Below are 16,611 nucleotides of genomic sequence, written 5' to 3' on the forward strand. Positions count from 1 at the left end.
GTTTCTTGTGGGAGACGCAATTTACATCTTTTCCTGTTGGGTCCTGTAATTGATGATTCTTTCCTGTTGGCTTCCGTTGAGGGTCTGTAATGGAGGTTCTTGAGGTTGAGACGTATGGCATGAGAGCTCCCCCTTGTGGTCTCCCAACACCATTTTAAAGTTTCCCTTGATGTCAAATTTCCTTCTTTTGATCATTATCTTTCTCTAAAAGCATCACTGATAAAGAGTTAGGTTTTCTTAATTTAGTGACCCTTTGTCCCTCAGTGCCAGGAAGGGCCTTTCCTGCCTGTCATGTCCCACGGTGGAGGGAAACCGTACAGATTGGAAACCTACTGAGGTCACATTGAAGTACCAAGCAGGGGTAGGAGGGCGAACTCTCAGGCACTTCCCATCTATAGTCCACGAAGATCACAAGCGCTGGAAATCATCTCCTCTTTGGGTGCACCATTTTTACAATGGTTTGACAGGCAACAAGCACAGAATCAAAAGTAACACAACAATTCCAAATTGTATGATGGTTCTAAACCAGGCCCCGAGAACTGACAGTAACCAACCGGAAACATTTATTGGCACTTTTTCTAACCGAGGGAACAAAAGTTCCCTACACAAGCAAACTTGGAGTCATGCATGCTTCCTGAAAGTCCCTGCTGAAAGTCCCTGCTGAAAGGGGCCATGAACACAGAACAGTGAATATTTTGAGAGCACACTGAAAGAACCAAGCGCATTTGGTGAGATACAGCGTAGGTATAAATATGAAGCGATAACTGAAGAAATTTTTTGCCAAACAGCAGACTTCAAAGATGTTTTAAATAGTATTGTTATCTCAAAAGAATCATTTGGAACCAAATATATTATCAGACAATACAGTCTGTAAAGTTGTAAGTTCAGAAACCATGAATTTGGGTAAGAATCCAGAATCAACTCATGGTCCAGGTGAGAAAAAGAGACTTCAATGAATCCTGAACCTTCTGACTGGCCTGGTCCAGACATCTTGGGAAAGCTGTCTCATCAGATGCGGTCTGCTTCAATTCCAGGAAATCAGGTCACCACTGGTGCACAGGGACAGTCAGGGTTTGGCGGTTCTTTTCTTTTCTTTTTTTTTTTCTTTTCTTTTCTTTTCTTTTCTTTTCTTTTCTTTCTTTTCTTTTCTTTTCTTTCTTTTCTTTTTTTGTTTGACACAGAGAGAGAGAGACAGCCATCGAGAGAGAGAACACAAGCAGGGGGAGTGGGAGAGGGAGAAGCAGGCTCCCAACGGAGCAGGGAGCCCGATGCGGGGCTCGATCCCAGAACCCTGGGATCACGCCCTGAGCCAAAGGCCGATGCTTAACGACTGAGCCACCCAGGCGCCCCAAGGTGGTGCTTTCTTTAGATATGTTACATGAATCAAAGAGTCTATTTGCTGGAGTTTGGCGGCACAAGGTTTGGTTAGCAGTACCTGACAGGGGCCTTACCAGTGAGGCTGAAGAGAGTCTTTTTGGAGGTATCTTTTCCAATGACAAAATCTCCAGGTTGCAAGGTGTGGTGCTCAAGTCTTTGTCTCCTGGGTGAGCACTGTGAAGAGTGCTCTACCAAAACATGGGTGTTGGGTTTCGTTTCTTTTCTTTTCTTTTCTTTTCTTTTTTAAAGATTCCATTTACTTATTTGACAGAGAGAGAGAGCACAAGCAGGGGAGCAGCAGAGAGAGAGGGAGAAGCAGGCTCCCCGCTGGGCAGGGAGCCCAATGCGGGGCTCGATCCCAAAACCCTGGGATCACGGCCTGAGCCAAAGGCAGATGCTCAACGGACTAAGCCCCCCAGGTGCCCCTGTTTGTTTGGTTTTTTTTTCAAAGCATGGTTATTTTTAATAGAAGCAATTAGGCCTTTACACTATTAAAGTATATCTCTTTTTTTAAGAAGATTTTGTTTGTTTATTTATTTATTTATTTATTTATTTATTTGAGAGAGAGAGAAAGAGAGTACGAGCAGGGGGAAGAGGGAGAAACAGGCTCTCCACTGAGCAGGGAGCCCAATATGGGGCCCGATCCCAGGACCCTGGAATCATGACGTGAGCAGAAGGCAGACGCTTCACCAACTGAGCCACCCAGGCGCCCCTAAAGTAGATCTCTTTTTATCCCTAAAGTAGATCTCTTTTTTATCAACTGTGGGCCAAAGGAGGCAGAGGCCGAGTGCATTGGACATCCTGTGACCATATCAAAGGGTGAGAGTCTATAAATTCCAAAGGTCTTAGATCTGCGTTTTAGAAGAACCAATGGCAATGCTTCCAGCCAAGGTATTTGGAGGGTCTCTACAAATTTTGCCAGTTAGGTCTTAATAGTGTCATTAGTGTGTTCAACTAACCACAAGGATGGAGATGGTACGCACAACGAAAGTGTTGTAAACCCCGCCAAGCAGCACGGACTTCTCAAACACCTGACCAGTAAAGTGGACTCCCCAATCACTGTGAGATTCATTGAGGGGTTCCCCAGGGAGACAGCATCTTTTCTAACAGAATTTTAGCTACAAAAGAAGCTGTGTGGCCTGTCTAAAAGGGAAAACTTCAGTCCCGTGAGAAAACATACACACTATGACTAAGATATAAGTATAAGGAGGAAAGCTGTATGAAATCCGTTTGCAAAACGTCAAATGGTCCCTTGGGTGGTTCAAAGCATCTGGAAGCAGGCTAAAACCCGTTTTCCCTACACTGTATTTTGGACAGGTGGGACAAGTGAGGCAGACACATTTTCTGGCCTTATTAATATGTTCCCACCAATATTGGCTCATGAATGCTATCATTTGTCAGTAAACCAATGGTTTAATGTATGTACAGTGGTGAGTAGTGGGAACGTTAGATTTCTGGTGGGGCCGGATTGTTACTTGAGCCAACTCAGAGTTTGGCTCCAACTATTCTTAGATTCCCAATACTATTTTTCCTTTTCTGGGGCCGATCATTGGGCATCTCTGGTCAGTTTTTCCAAGTTATCATTTGGGAGAGCATCCCTTTGGATCATGACAGAGGTTTGGCTATTGGCTTCCTTGAGAACAGCATTTTTGGTAGAAATATGAGCAAGATGGTTTCCCTTGACCTCCAGGGATTTGAGTCTGGAATGCCCAGGAAACTTAGTAATAGAGCAGCTGCAAAGGCATCTGATGAATTTTGGACATAGAATTCATTTTTTTAAAAGATTCTATTTATTTATTTGACAGAGAGAGAGACAGCCAGTGAGAGAGGGAACACAGGCAGGGGGAGTGGGAGAGGAAGAAGAAGGCTCCCAGTGGAGCAGGGAGCCCGATACGGGGCTTGATCCCAGGACGCTGGGATCACGCCCTGAGCTGAAGGCAGACGTTTAACGACTAAGCCACTCAGGCGCCCCTAGAATTCATTTTTAATTTTACCCCCATTGGCGGTAAGGAGACCTTACTGCTTCTGTAACATTTCAAAATCATGAGCTACTGCAAAGGCATACCGGGTATAGATGTTTGTGATTCTACCCTTGGCTAAGGCACAAACCCAAGTCAGGGTATATAACTCAGCCTTTTGAGCCAGAACAGCCAGAGGTAAAGCTGCTGTCTCAGTGACTTCCAAAGAAGTTACAATGGCACACCCATCATGACGCTTAACCGTGTTCATCCTTTAAATAGGAACCAGCAGTAAAGGGGCACCTGGGGGCTCAGTCAGTTGAGCGTCTGCCTTTGGCTCAGGTCACAATCCCAGGATCCTGGGATCGAGCCCCACATCAGGCTCCTTGCTCAGCAGGGAGCCTGCTTCTCCCTCTGCCTGCCACTCCCCCTGCTTGTGCTCTGTCTCTCTGACAAATAAGTAAAATAAAACCTTCGAAAAAAAGAAAAAAGAATCAGCAATAAACCAAGAACAATCTTCCTTGATGAGAGGAGTTTCCTGTGAATTGTCACAGGGAGACAAAAGGTGATCTGTCAGCATTATGTCGGTGAAGGAGGCGAGAACAGCAAGGTTAAGGTTACTGCAGCAAGAAAGAGTTCCGTGAGGAGCCGTTGGCAGGAGGATGTCCTGGGAGGTGAGATGACAGAAGTGCTGGGTGTGAGGAGAATTTGGGAGTGCCTCTACGGCATGGGGCACAAGGACGGTTAAAGGGCACCCCACGATGATTTCCTCAGTGGCCTTAACTGCAAGGACAGTGGCAGGAATGTCGGTGAGGCAAGGCAGATGTCTCTGAGCCCCGCTGTTGACTATAATAGCCCATGGGGCAACGACGGTCCTGTGTTTTGGGGTGAGTACTCCAAGGGCGTGCCCTTCCCCCTCACATACAAAGAAGAAAAAGGGAAGTTGATCATTTAGGATGTCTGAGGGCGGGGGACTTTGTTATCAAAGTCCCAAAAGCTATGTCCTTCCGGTCTTTCCAAATAATAAGGTCAGGTTTGTCTTTTTTTAGTAAAGCTTATAGAGGTTGAGCCATAAGAGAGAAGTTTGGAATTCAATTTCGACAATAACCAGTCCAAGGAAACTTCATAATTGGTGCTTAGTTTTCAGTGTGGGGAAGCCCAGGATGTCATGAAGTCTACCTAAATCCAAAAGGAGTCCTTGTTGCAAGATTAGACGTCCTAAGCATCCAATCTGAGTTTGAGGAAACTGTAATTTTTCTTTTGAGACTTTGTGTCTCTTTTCTTTTTTAATTTGTTTTTAAAGATTTTATTTATTTATTTGACAGAGAGAGAGACAGCCAGCGAGAGAGGGAACCCAAGCAGGGGGAGTGGGAGAGGAAGAAGCGGAGCAGGGAGCCCGATGCGGGGCTTGATTCCCTGGGATCACGCCCGAGCCGAAGGCAGATGCTTAACGACTGAGCCACCCAGGCACCCCAGAGACTTTATGTCTCTTGAAGGCCAAAAGTTTTAGCAGGTGGATGCTGTCTTCTGCAAAGACGTTGGAGAAGGGCAACAGAGAAGCAAGTAATCTATATATTATAGCAAGGTAGAGCCTGTAGGAAACTTTCTATCATTCAAATCGGCTTTGAAAGGCAAGCGCTGTCTGTGTAACCCTGGGGCATCACCGTCCAGGCGTACTGCTATTCTTCCCAAGTGCAAGCAAAGACATCCCGGCAGCCTTATCGCGGGAATACGAAAAACTGCACTGCAGAGATCAATGACAATAAAAAATTTGCTTCTAGGGGCACCTGGGTGGCTCAGTCGGTTAAGCATCTGCCTTTGACTCAGGTCATGATCCCAGGGTCCTGAGATCGAGCTCCCCCCTCCGCCCCGCCCTGGGTCAGACTCCCTGCTCAGCAGGGTGTCTGCTTCTCACTTTCCTTCTCCCTCTACCCCTCCCCCCATTTGTTCTCTCTCTCGATTGTTCTCTCGCCCTCTTTCGCTCTCACTCAAATAAATAAATAAAAATATTTTTTAAAAGATTTTATTTATTTATTTGACAGAGAGATAGCGCCAGAGAGCACAACCAGGGGGCAATGGCAGAGGGAGAAGGAGAAGCAGGCTCCCCACTGAGCAGACAGCCCAATGCAGGGCTGGATGCCAGGACCCTGGGATCATGACCTGAGTGGAAGCAGACGCTTCACCGCCTGAGCCACCCAGGCGCCTGAGAATTAGGAATCTTAAGCAGTCTTCCTTTGAGGTGTCACATCCAGGGTGTGAGTGAGCTGGTGTGCCGAATTAACGAAATCTGGAGTGGACAGTTTCCCATTCTAACCTGATTCTTTTCACTAAAAGAGAAAGCTCCCGGTTCAGCCCACTAATAAACTTGGCGTCAAAGGCTACCAGAGTGGATTCGGTATCTAAAGGAAGACGAGAATTTTCTCTGAAAACAATCTGAAGTTTGTTATAAGAATCATAAAAAGGTTCATCAGGTTTTCGTGTACAGGCCTGAATTTTGTTCCAATCAATGGCCTTAGGAAAAACAATTGCAATTGCTCGCTGGAGGTTCTCAGCTAGTGCTCTAGCATTTTGCGCCAATTTAGGGGCTTGTTTTTCTACATCCTGTTCGGGGTGTTCCCATTGGGCAAGTTTCTTCCAGTGTCGGGCCTGGCCCTCACCAACAAGCATGCGGACTAACTGATATAAATCTGAGAAACCAGGTTGGTAAGTCTGAATAACTATGTCGAATTCTTCAGCAAACCTATGGGGGTCCTCAATCACTTTAAGAAACTCCTTAACTATGGCTCGCAGTGCAGCCCTAGTCCAGGGAACATAAGAAATTGGGGGGTTATTTGGAGCCTCAGAAGAGTTCACTTTAAAGGGACAGATTCTGATAAGTTCAGAGGAACAGGAAGGGGAAGAGGTTCAGGGAAGAGAAGTTTGGTGAAAGAGTTGAATGGGGAGGAATTTAGGGGAGGAGGCGGTGGTGTTGAAGGGAAAGTGGGGGGACAGCACCTGCAGGGAGGCCTGGGCACCCGGTGGCTGCATGGTGTTTGGAGATAAAGAAAATGGGGGCGGGGGGAAGACCTCAGAAGCCTTTTTGTCTTTCTCCAAGTGTTTGTTTGCCTCAGTTAATCTAGAAATTGTATTTTGCAGACAGGCAATTTTAGATTCCTGATAACTTTTGGAAGCTTCAAAATACCAATCAAAACAGGTATCCCATTCAGTTTTGACCATTTTATTTTTTTTAAAGATTTATTTATTTATTTGAGAGAGAGAGTGCACACAGACGGAGAGGGAGAAGCAGACTCCCCACTGATCAGGGAGCCCGATGTGGGGCTCTATCCCAGGACCCTGGGATCATGACCTGAGCAGAAGGCAGAGGCTTATCCGACTGAGCCACCCAGGTGCCCCCAGTTTTGACCATTTTAGAGCCACGACTGTCCAATTCTGTTTTGAGAAAAGTAAGTTTAGGGAGATAGAAAGTTCCCCATAATGGGCATTGACGTTCCTTAATTACTTCTAGTTAAATTGGTCCATTTAGTTAGCAATGTACATGAGGAAACACCAGGGTTTTTTTCGTTAGGTTTTTTTTTTTTTTTTGGTTTTTTGGTTTTGTTTTTTTTTTTTAAGTAATCTCTAGGCCATCGTGGGGCTCCAACTCATGACCCTGAGATCAAGAGTCACATGCTCTTCCGACTGAGCCAGCCAGGAACCCCAAAACACCAGTTTTTAAACGTAAAAACGGCCAGGGGCCCAGAAGGGGGGGTGCCCTCAAAACATTTTGATGACTGGGATCTTTCATTTCTTAGAGGTTCTTCTGTAGAGCAAAAAGAGAAATTCCTAAATAGCACGGTTCCAATAGGAACAGTCTGGTTCCAAAAGGGAGAAAAGACAAAGCCTTAAAACAGATCCTGAATAAAGCCTGGAGAGATCAAAACACAAAAAGAGCAGAGCCTGAGATGCAGGAGAGACCCACCCTCAAACTCCGGGGTGGGCAAGAAAGCAGAGAGCTCATTCAGCTCTGGGAGCGCCTCTTTGCTCACCAGCCTCGGAGTTCTTGACGGCCTTCTCTGGATCCCACTTCTGGTCACCAAGTAATGTGACCTTAAAAATAAAACAGTTATTTTACCAGTGAAAGTGGGTTTATTCAGGAATAGCAGAGAATTGCAATTTGGGACAAGCAGACTATGGCAAACACCATAAGGTCGTCCAGCAAACAAAGCAGAGGAAAGTTACTTTATGGAAAAGAAGGAGGGAGTTTATAAGTAGACAGATTTTATAAGGTCACTTCCCATCACAGGACTGAGTGAACTCAAGTGAAAATTCTCCCTTTCCTCCAGATAAAATGACAGAGAATATACTCCAAATATAAATTTAAAAAAGGACCCATGATCTAAACCAAAACCGAAACCAGAAGAAGCATCTCCTTGAACTGGAAATGGAAATATGAGGGCTGGGGGCTGACACCACAGGAGAAAGAAATAGCCACCCAGGAACCAGCTCTTTGGAGAATTCACTGGATGGTCTGCTGTATGACAGGTGGTTGTCAGAGGTTGTGACCCTGGCTGGGCTCTACCGTTTAGAGCGGCTTGCCTGGGGTGACTGCGAAGAGACTTAGGCTGGCCAGCTCTCTAGGCTACCGTGCCGAATTCGACGAGGCCTGCGGTCGGCTGGGGACAGGATCAGCAACACCCCCCCGGATCAGATCCCTGTGTGTTCAACAGGAACCCTCATTCTGGACTGCGGAGACAGTCACAGGGCCGCTCAGTATGGGGAGATGCAGCGGGGAGAGAGGAAAACTTACGACTCCAGCCTAGACTGGCACATGGAGCAGCGCTCCAGCCCTGTCGTGCTGTGTGGGCGCCTGAAGCCGGAGGGCTAAAAACTACATTGCTCTGAATTCCTTGCAGTTAGGGTTCCTTTATCAATCAAATGCGTGCCTAGGAAACATGAATTGAGATAGGCCTTAAATTGGGAGAGAGGGGATGACCCCAAATGGCAGGTGCCCACTTTGTGGGATGTAAGTTGTAGGAGAAGCCAAGGGGTTCTCCAGTTCGTAGCTTCCTGTTTTCGGAAGTTTGTTGCGGCTGTGACCTCAGTTTTGCTGATAGAAAAAGAGTTGTAGGATTCCGGAGGCTGGGAGGTGTTCCTAAAAGTTCTGCCTAAAGCAGTGTTTTCAATTGAGTTTCTATTGGCATCTAGGGAAGGGCAAGTGTTTGTTACACAGACTCGTTTTATTCACTGCAGGACATTTAGCTTAGCTAACCCCTGCCCACCAATTGCCAGCAGCCTCACCAGTCACTGAGACCACCAAAAATGCCCCCACAGGGGCGCCTGGGGGGCCCAGTCGGTAAAGCGTCTGCCCTCGGCTCAGGTCATGATCCCAGGGTTCTGGGATCGAGCTCCATGTTGGGACTCCCTGCTCAGCGGGGAGCCTGCTTCTCCCTCTCCCTCTGCCTGCCGCTCCCCCGCTTGTGCTCTCTCTCTCTCTCATTCTCTCTGCCAAATGAATAAATAAAATCTTTTTAAAAATGCCCCCACATATTTCCAAAAGCTATTACCCGTACAAAAACCAACCCCCAAAACCATATTGTATGCCACATTATACTCAGCGAGAACCCCCTGGGGTACTGCCTGTCATCTACAATGAATCCTAACCAAGACACACACATGAGAAAGAAACTCTCAAAAAGACACACTAAAACTTCCAAGCAAGCTCACCCTGAAAATTAACCCCATAACAGGTAGTCAACAGGCTCAGTAAACAAGAGAATTCGCTCTAGAATAAATGGAAATAATAGAACCACCCCCCAAATTTTTTAAATACATATATTTAATATCCTCAAAGATAAGGAAACTAAAGAGGCATGAAAAATAAATACAGTAAGCACTCCTTGACTGGAATGATTTTAAAAGCTATAAAGGAGTTGTCATTGAGACAACTGGAGAAATTTTGCTATGGACTGTGTATTAGACAATGGTTTGTATCAATGATAAGTATCCTGAATTCAATAATCATATTGTTTATTTAGAAGAATACCTTTTGTTTCAGGAGATAGATACTTAAGTATTTAGGAGTAGAAAGTCACAATGTCTGCAATTAATTCAAATGGTTCAGCAAAAAGAATGTGTGTGTGTGTGCGCATGCGTGTGTGTGCACACTTGGAGAGAGAAAGAGAGAGATAAAATCAGTATTCAGCCGAGGCTAAATATCACCATCAAGGAAGGAAATGCTGAGAAAGAAGAACTAGTAGAAGTTCTGCTAGGAATTCTAAATTATGATTATTTCATTATTTAATTTTTTTACTTGTCAGTTTTTATAAATGTGGCAGTAATGCGCTGAAACAATTTCTCAGACTATAACTGAATTACTAAATAGATGCTCACTTTCCACTAAAGTAGTGGAGAAGCAAGACTTTTTCTTTTTAAATTTTTACTTTGAAATAATATCAAACCTCGAAACTTGGAAGATACATACAGTCTTCCCACATATCTTTTATCCAGCCTCACCAATTCTTGACATTTTGCCACATTTGTTTTATCATTCTCTCCCTCCCCCTCCCTCCCTCTCTCTATACGTGTGTGTATGTATATACATATATACACACATATCATGTATAATATGCCGTGTAGGACGTACGCTTCATATAAAGAGCGTTATGAATAGTTATTAAATGAATGAAATACAACTGTATATTATGTATACCACGTGTACCCATATATATACAACACGTACACGTTGCATCATTTACTTTCCAAGCAACTTGAAAGTACATGGCACACACCCTGCCGCTTTGTCCCGTAACGCTTCAGCGTACATGTTCTAAGAACAAGGATATTTCCTTAGGGAACCAGTTATCACCTTCAGTATATTTAATGTTTACCATTTATCTTTTCTTTCCACTTATCTTTTAATGAAGATCAAACTTGAAGCTACCATCCATAATCCAATTGGGCCAGGTGTCCCCAAAATATCTGTTATGTTTCCCCTCAAGGACAGGATGCAATCTGGGACCACATGTTGCATTTGGCTGCCGCTTTGGTCTCCTCTTACCTGGAACAGTTCCTCAGCTGTCCTTTATTTCTCATGACATTGACATAAAAAAAAAAAATACTGGCCAGTTTCCTTCATGTATCTAAAATACTTGGGATTTGTGTGTTTGCTCATACTTAGGACCGAGTTCGGCATCCCAGCCAGAAAACTGCAGAGATGATGCCATGTCTTTCTCCAGGTAACGTGTCCGCACCACAGGGTACCGTTCTGCCCTCGTCGGTAATGGTAAACTCCACCCGCCCTTAGCATCACACTCCTTGATGATTCTTGCCCAATCCAATTTTCACTACGATAGTTGCAAAATTATTATTTTCCACTCCATCCTTCTCTTCAGATGTATCAGTTGGCATTTTACCTCCTCCTACATTTATTTATTTATTTATTTATTTATTTATTTATTTATTTATTTATTTTATCAGTGTGGATCGTGGATTTCTGTTTTTTCAATGGTGCATCATTCATCCCTATCCTTAATTATTTTAGTGCTCAAACTTTCCCAGATTCATCCAGTGGAAGCCCCTTCAAGCTGGCTCCTATGCATGTCCTTTGAAAATGCTCCTTTGTTTTTTGGGGTTTTTGTGTACTTCGTGGCTTTCTGACATTGCGTGTTCATCTTTAATGTTTCCTGCCCCAAGCCTGGGATAGAACCGGGAATGCATCCAAAAGGGTATTAGAAGACCTGGGTCTTTTGTTGACTGTTCCTGGGGTGTGTTTACTTCTAGGCACGTTTGTGTATATAGCTCGGTCATTTCCAGTCGTTACTCCTTGTCCAATTAAGCAACAACTCCTGGACTTGAACATTTGATCGTTGGTGATAGTGGTAGATTTAAAAAGGTCACGAATTCTTTACAGCCACATTCAGCAAGAAGGGGAGTTTAGGGACTTGTTGAATTGAGAGAGCCAGATGATTTGCTCTGACAAATGAATAACTAAATATATATTATAAGATATATATATTTATATTTATAATTACAATTTAATTATATTATGAGATATTATAAATATATAATTTTATATTTATATATGTATTATATATGTGTGTATTATCTATATCTATATAATATATATGGAGAGAGAGAGAGAGAGAATGCTGTGTGAATTACAAGCAAGGCAAACCTGGCAGCTTCCACTCTTACCCATTGGCTGCCCTGAGATTGCCATGTCCCAGGTTAGCTTATCTGGAGGATAAAAGACCACATGAAGCAAGAGGTTCGACCAAGAGCCAGTACCAACCTCCCATCGGGAGTGATGGCAACTTGTACTATTCAGCCCCAGCTGAGCTGCCAGATGGCTGCAGCTATATGAGGAACCCAAGGTGACTATCAGAAAAACTACCCAGCTGCAACTTTGTGTGATGCTTAAAGAAAATCCTCTTTTTTTTAGAGTAGGGGAGGGGCAGAGGGAGAGGAAGAAAGAGAATCTCCAGCAGTCGCCACGTCCAGGCCCAGTACGGAGCCTAATGCAGGGCTCGATCTCACAACCCTGAGATCATGACCTGAGCCAAACTCAAGAGTCAGATGCTTAACCAACTGAGCCACCCAGGTACCCCAAAGAAAATCCTTTCTGAATATTTCCAAAAGCAGATTACAATTGTTGTTCTCACATGTTTTTAAACTTTGTATTCATGTATAATATACATACAGAAAAGTATACAGATCATTAGTATGCAGCTCAGCGTATTTTCGCAAACTGAACACATTTGTATAATCAGCACTCAGATGTAGAAACAGAACTATAATACCAGGACCCAGATTCCCTTTGACCCCTTCTAGATACTGTTCTCCCCCCCTTCGGAGATAATTAGGATCCTTACTACAAATATCATACATTAGTTTTGCCTGTATTTAATAAATGGTTATCATACTATTTAATAAATAGTATCATACAGAATATAATCTGTGTTTGGCTTTTTCTTTCAACATTATGAGTTATTATGTATGGTTGTAGACCGTTTACTGTCAGTGCTATACAATATTCTATATTAGTTATTGATTGCACAATGTAATACATTACCACGAATTCGGGAACTTGAAGCAGTGAACAAGTATTCTATCAGAATGACTAGAGAATGAGCATATCACCAATAAAATTCTGCAAACAGTTCTCTTAAAATATTTATGGGTCTTCTATGAATCTTACTGAAGTTAACCATTAATTAAATGAAAGCCAGAGCCACAAATATTACTGGTATAAGCCCTTATCTACTCTGGGCTTCTGCTTAGACAGACAGACAACGCTTTCTTAGAGGTCCTATCGTCAGACTGAACCCACTCGCTAAGGAGCTGCCTTAGATCTTTCTTAACAAAGGATTTGTATTCACATCCTTGGCATCATTTTCAGATCCTGTTTTCTTGAGGGTTCCCTACATATGATCTTTGCCTGAAAGCCGTTTTTGGGTCTTAGGATCATTGGTCCTTAGAGAGGCTACGCATCGTCAAAGCCGGCAACCCCCAGCTCTTTTCATTAGCTTATCGCTTGCTTTTCATCTTTACTCTAAGCAGCAAGAAGAAACCAGATGGCACCTTCAACAGTCCGCTTGGAAACCTTACTCAGTGAAGTCCTCAGTTCATCTGGGGAAGTGTCTGCCTCCCACCCCACCGCAGGTGCCAGGATTGCCAAACATAGCAAGACCTCCTTTCCTTCAGTTCCCTTACTTTCCCCGCTTCCCTGCAACTACAACATCCTTAAAGGCCATCCGGCTTCTAACAAGCTCTTCAGTATTTCTTGATCTTCACTGACACTCCTCAAATTCCCTCCTGCTTCTGCCAAGACCCAGTTCCAAAGCCATTCCCACATTTTCAGGTCTCTGTTACAGCAGCACGTCCTTTCCAGGCTTTGGCCAAGCCCAGAAGCTAAAACCCACACACGGGAGCCAATTGTATCTGCTGTTCTGATTCCGCTTTCCTTTGCTTCGCAACTTCGGAAATTCAGTATCAGTAGATGTTGTTTAACCCAGTACCCCACAGTCTGACGGAGCCATATCTTTAAAATTTTAAATGATTAATATTTGCAATTTATATGATTAACATTTTAAATGTTAATAGATTTGCCCATTGCTCTTCTAAATTGTATCAACTTACACTCACAACAGTGTATCCAGGGGCTGTTTCTCCACATACTTGACTATACAACGTGTTAGCAAACTGCTTGACTTTCACTAACTTGGTAATCAAAAAACATTTCAGGGGGCGGGGGGAGGGATAGGTGAAATAGGTGAAAAGGATTAAGAGGTATATAAACTTCCAGTTATAAATAACTCAGGGGGATAAAAAGTACAACATAGGGAATACAGTCAATAATATTGCAATAATTTTGTATTAAAAATTTCACTTTTGGGGCACCTGGGTGGCTCAGTTGGTGAAGCGTCTGCCTCTGGCTCAGGTCATAACCCCAAAGTCCTGGGATTAAGCCCTGCATCGGGCTCCCTGCTCAGCGGAGAGTCTGCTTCTCCCTCTCCCTTTGGCCCTCCCCTGCCTGTACTCTCTCTCTCTCTCTCAAATAAATAAATAAAATCTTTAAAAAAGTAAAAAATCAAAATAAAAAATTTCACTGTTGCTCTAATTTGCATTTAATTTATTATGAATAAGGTCAAGTATACTTGCATATTTAAAAGCTATTTTCACTTTTTCCGTCAACTGCCTGAACATGATTTTTGTCCATTTGGGGGTAGTTGAACGTTTTTTCTTATTGATGTTTTAGAGCTCTTGAGGAAAATAGACCTTTATCTGTCTTACATGTTAGAAAGATTCTTTTCAGTTTGTCATTTATCTCTTAAGTTTATTTACAGAAATGCCTTCACTCGTGGTTTTTATATAGGCAAGTTTATTACTATTCCCTTTATATCTTGCTTAGAGAGCTCTTCCCCCACTCCAAGACAGTAAAAAAGCAACACAAAACAGAAAAACTCCATGATTTCCTTTACTACTTCTCTGGTTTTGTTTTTAATATTAAAATATTTGATAGATCTGGAATTTATTTTGGTGTAAAGAGAGTGAGAATCCCATTTTCCCCTCATTTGATTACTCAATTCTTTGTATACAATTCATTCAACAATCCATCCTCCCCACCACCCCCCCCCCCCGCGTTCTCATTACGTTCCACATTTCTTATTGTGTCTTGTTTTCCCTATTCGATTTTGATACGTTTATATTAGAACCAGGGAACCACAGGACTTTGGGTAGTGTCCTGAATCCTGCCGTAGGGAAGGGAGTCTATGGGTCTAAGGCTTGCATGCAGAATTATAGCCAACCTAGCCACTTCTTCCAGCATCTGCAACGAGAAGCAGTTAGGGGAAAGCAGGCCTTTGGATTACTTCTCGAGGGTTTGTTAGATGATTGGGGTGGGGTGCTGCGGGGGAGGCGAGGATGGGAGGGAGGGTGTGAACCTGTCTTTGTTAGCCAAGCAAAATCTTTATCTTCCAAGATCTAGTCTGGTTTCTTTTATCTCACCCTAACCACCCAAACCTTCCTTGGAAAGGGGTTCTAGGGCGCCCCCGCCCCATCGCTTCCCAAAGCCCTTATTCCCTATCCTTGTGTACAGCCTCGATGAGAGGGAGGCTCCGTACGACTAGGGAATAGAATGGGGCTGGGGCAGGCCCTTGAGACGCCAGGTTTGCAGGCGAAGGGCTGGGAGGGTCGGGAGAAGGACCTTCTCAAGGCGCCCCCGCAATGTCCTCTACGCCCACCAGAAGGCGCCCGGGCGCTCGCATTCCCCACGCGTAGCTGGAGCCTCCGCAGCAACAAGCCCGGGAGCCGAGCCGCGCGGCGCCGCGATCTGAACAACCGGGCGGCCTGAGCCCTCCCCTCCCGGCAAGTGGGACACGGTGCCAGGGAGCCCCGGCTTTGTTTCTGGGGCTGGGATGCACGGTTTCTCAACTCCGTTCTCCACCCCCCACCCCCCTGCAGGAAACGCCCAGAACCACCCGGCGCCGCGGTCTACAAAGCCCGGAGCGTCCGAAGGCGGGAGGGGTTGGGCGAGCCCGGGAGGCAGGAGGATCCCCACGACACAGGCTCACGCCCGGCTCCCGGATCAGGCCGCCTCCACCCCCATGAAGACCCCCAGGCCGGGGCTGAGAGCCTGGAGCAGCCCGGACGGAAATCTTGTGGCGGCCTTAGAGCGTTAGACAGGTCAGTGCCCGGCCGGGATGAGGGGCCGAGCTGAAAGCGGGAGGAGGCGCGCTCGCGGGTCCCCCCGGTCCCCCGCACAGCTTCCCGAGGCCACTCGCGCGGTCACCTCCGCCGGAGCACGCAACAGCGCGGGCGTGATTCTGCATTTTTCATGACAGGCAAGGTGTGAAGCCGCCCTGTGCAGCCCACCGGGGGCCAGGTGATGCTCAGACCGAGGGGTGGGGGACACGCGGGCCAGGGGGGGCGGCGGGATTGGGGAAGTCCGCTGCCCTAAGAAAGCAGTGCACTCCTACTTATTCGCGGCCGCGAGGAAAGCACCGCATCCAGCGGTCTCTTGCATCAACATGCCGGGCCTCGGGCGTGAGAGGAAACCGAGATGCGGGAGAAGGAGAGAAGAAAGGAGGCCGGGAGACCCGAGGCCGGGGGAGTGAAGGGGGGAGGGCCGGGGGAACGATTCGCTGTGCAAATGCTAGCGCGCCGAGATGTGGAGAGCGTCCCGGGGAGCTGGCGGGAGCCTCCAGAACCGCCCGGCTCGAGGGTCCCAGCCCACGCCTCCCCTCCGCACCTTTCTCACCCTCCCACCCCTACCGCCCACCAGGATGCGGCTGGGCCGCCGGGCCCTGTGTGTGCTGGTCCTGCTGCTCGCCTGCGCCTCGCTGGGGCTCCTGTACGTGAGCACCCGGGATGCGCCGGGCCTCCGGGCACCCCTTGCGCTGTGGGCGCCCCTGCAAGGCCCCCCCAGACCAGAACTGCCAGACCTTGCGCCGGAACCCCGCTATGCACACATCCCGGTCAGGATCAAGGAGCAAGTGGTGGGGTGAGTGCCAGGAGTGGTGGGGGCAGAGCGGCACTCGCTGGGGGTGGCATGGGGAGCTTTTGTTTCCTGCACTGCTGAGCTCTGATCTCTGGGTTCTCCTGACTAGTTGGGGGGTGGGGGGTAGGGGGGAACTTCTGAGTCTTGGGCTGGGGGGGAATCTCTCCTCCCTGAACCTTGTCATGGTGATGGGGAGGGGAGGGTGTGCAGGCAGAGGAGGGCCCTGGAAGACTTCCTGATGTCCTGATGATTCCACATAAAAGGAGAGTCCAGGTGGGGTCCTGAATGGTGGGTAGGCAA

At 46.1% G+C, this 16,611-nt stretch overlaps 1 protein-coding gene across 1 annotated transcript in view; it reads left to right on the plus strand.

The window, feature by feature from the left end:
- The window catches only part of B4GALNT1 (beta-1,4-N-acetyl-galactosaminyltransferase 1), a 40,473-nt gene that overhangs the window by 18,532 nt on the left and 5,330 nt on the right, over positions 1-16,611 (plus strand). Inside the window, exons 3-5 of the mRNA XM_026500166.4 lie at positions 10,492-10,549; positions 15,276-15,497; positions 16,096-16,314. Coding sequence (XP_026355951.3) covers positions 10,492-10,549; positions 15,276-15,497; positions 16,096-16,314 — 499 coding nt within the window. The remainder of the gene's footprint in view (positions 1-10,491; positions 10,550-15,275; positions 15,498-16,095; positions 16,315-16,611) is intronic.

The sequence above is a fragment of the Ursus arctos genome, unplaced genomic scaffold (assembly GCF_023065955.2).
Source record: "Ursus arctos isolate Adak ecotype North America unplaced genomic scaffold, UrsArc2.0 scaffold_21, whole genome shotgun sequence".
Classification (NCBI taxonomy): Eukaryota; Metazoa; Chordata; class Mammalia; order Carnivora; family Ursidae; genus Ursus; species Ursus arctos.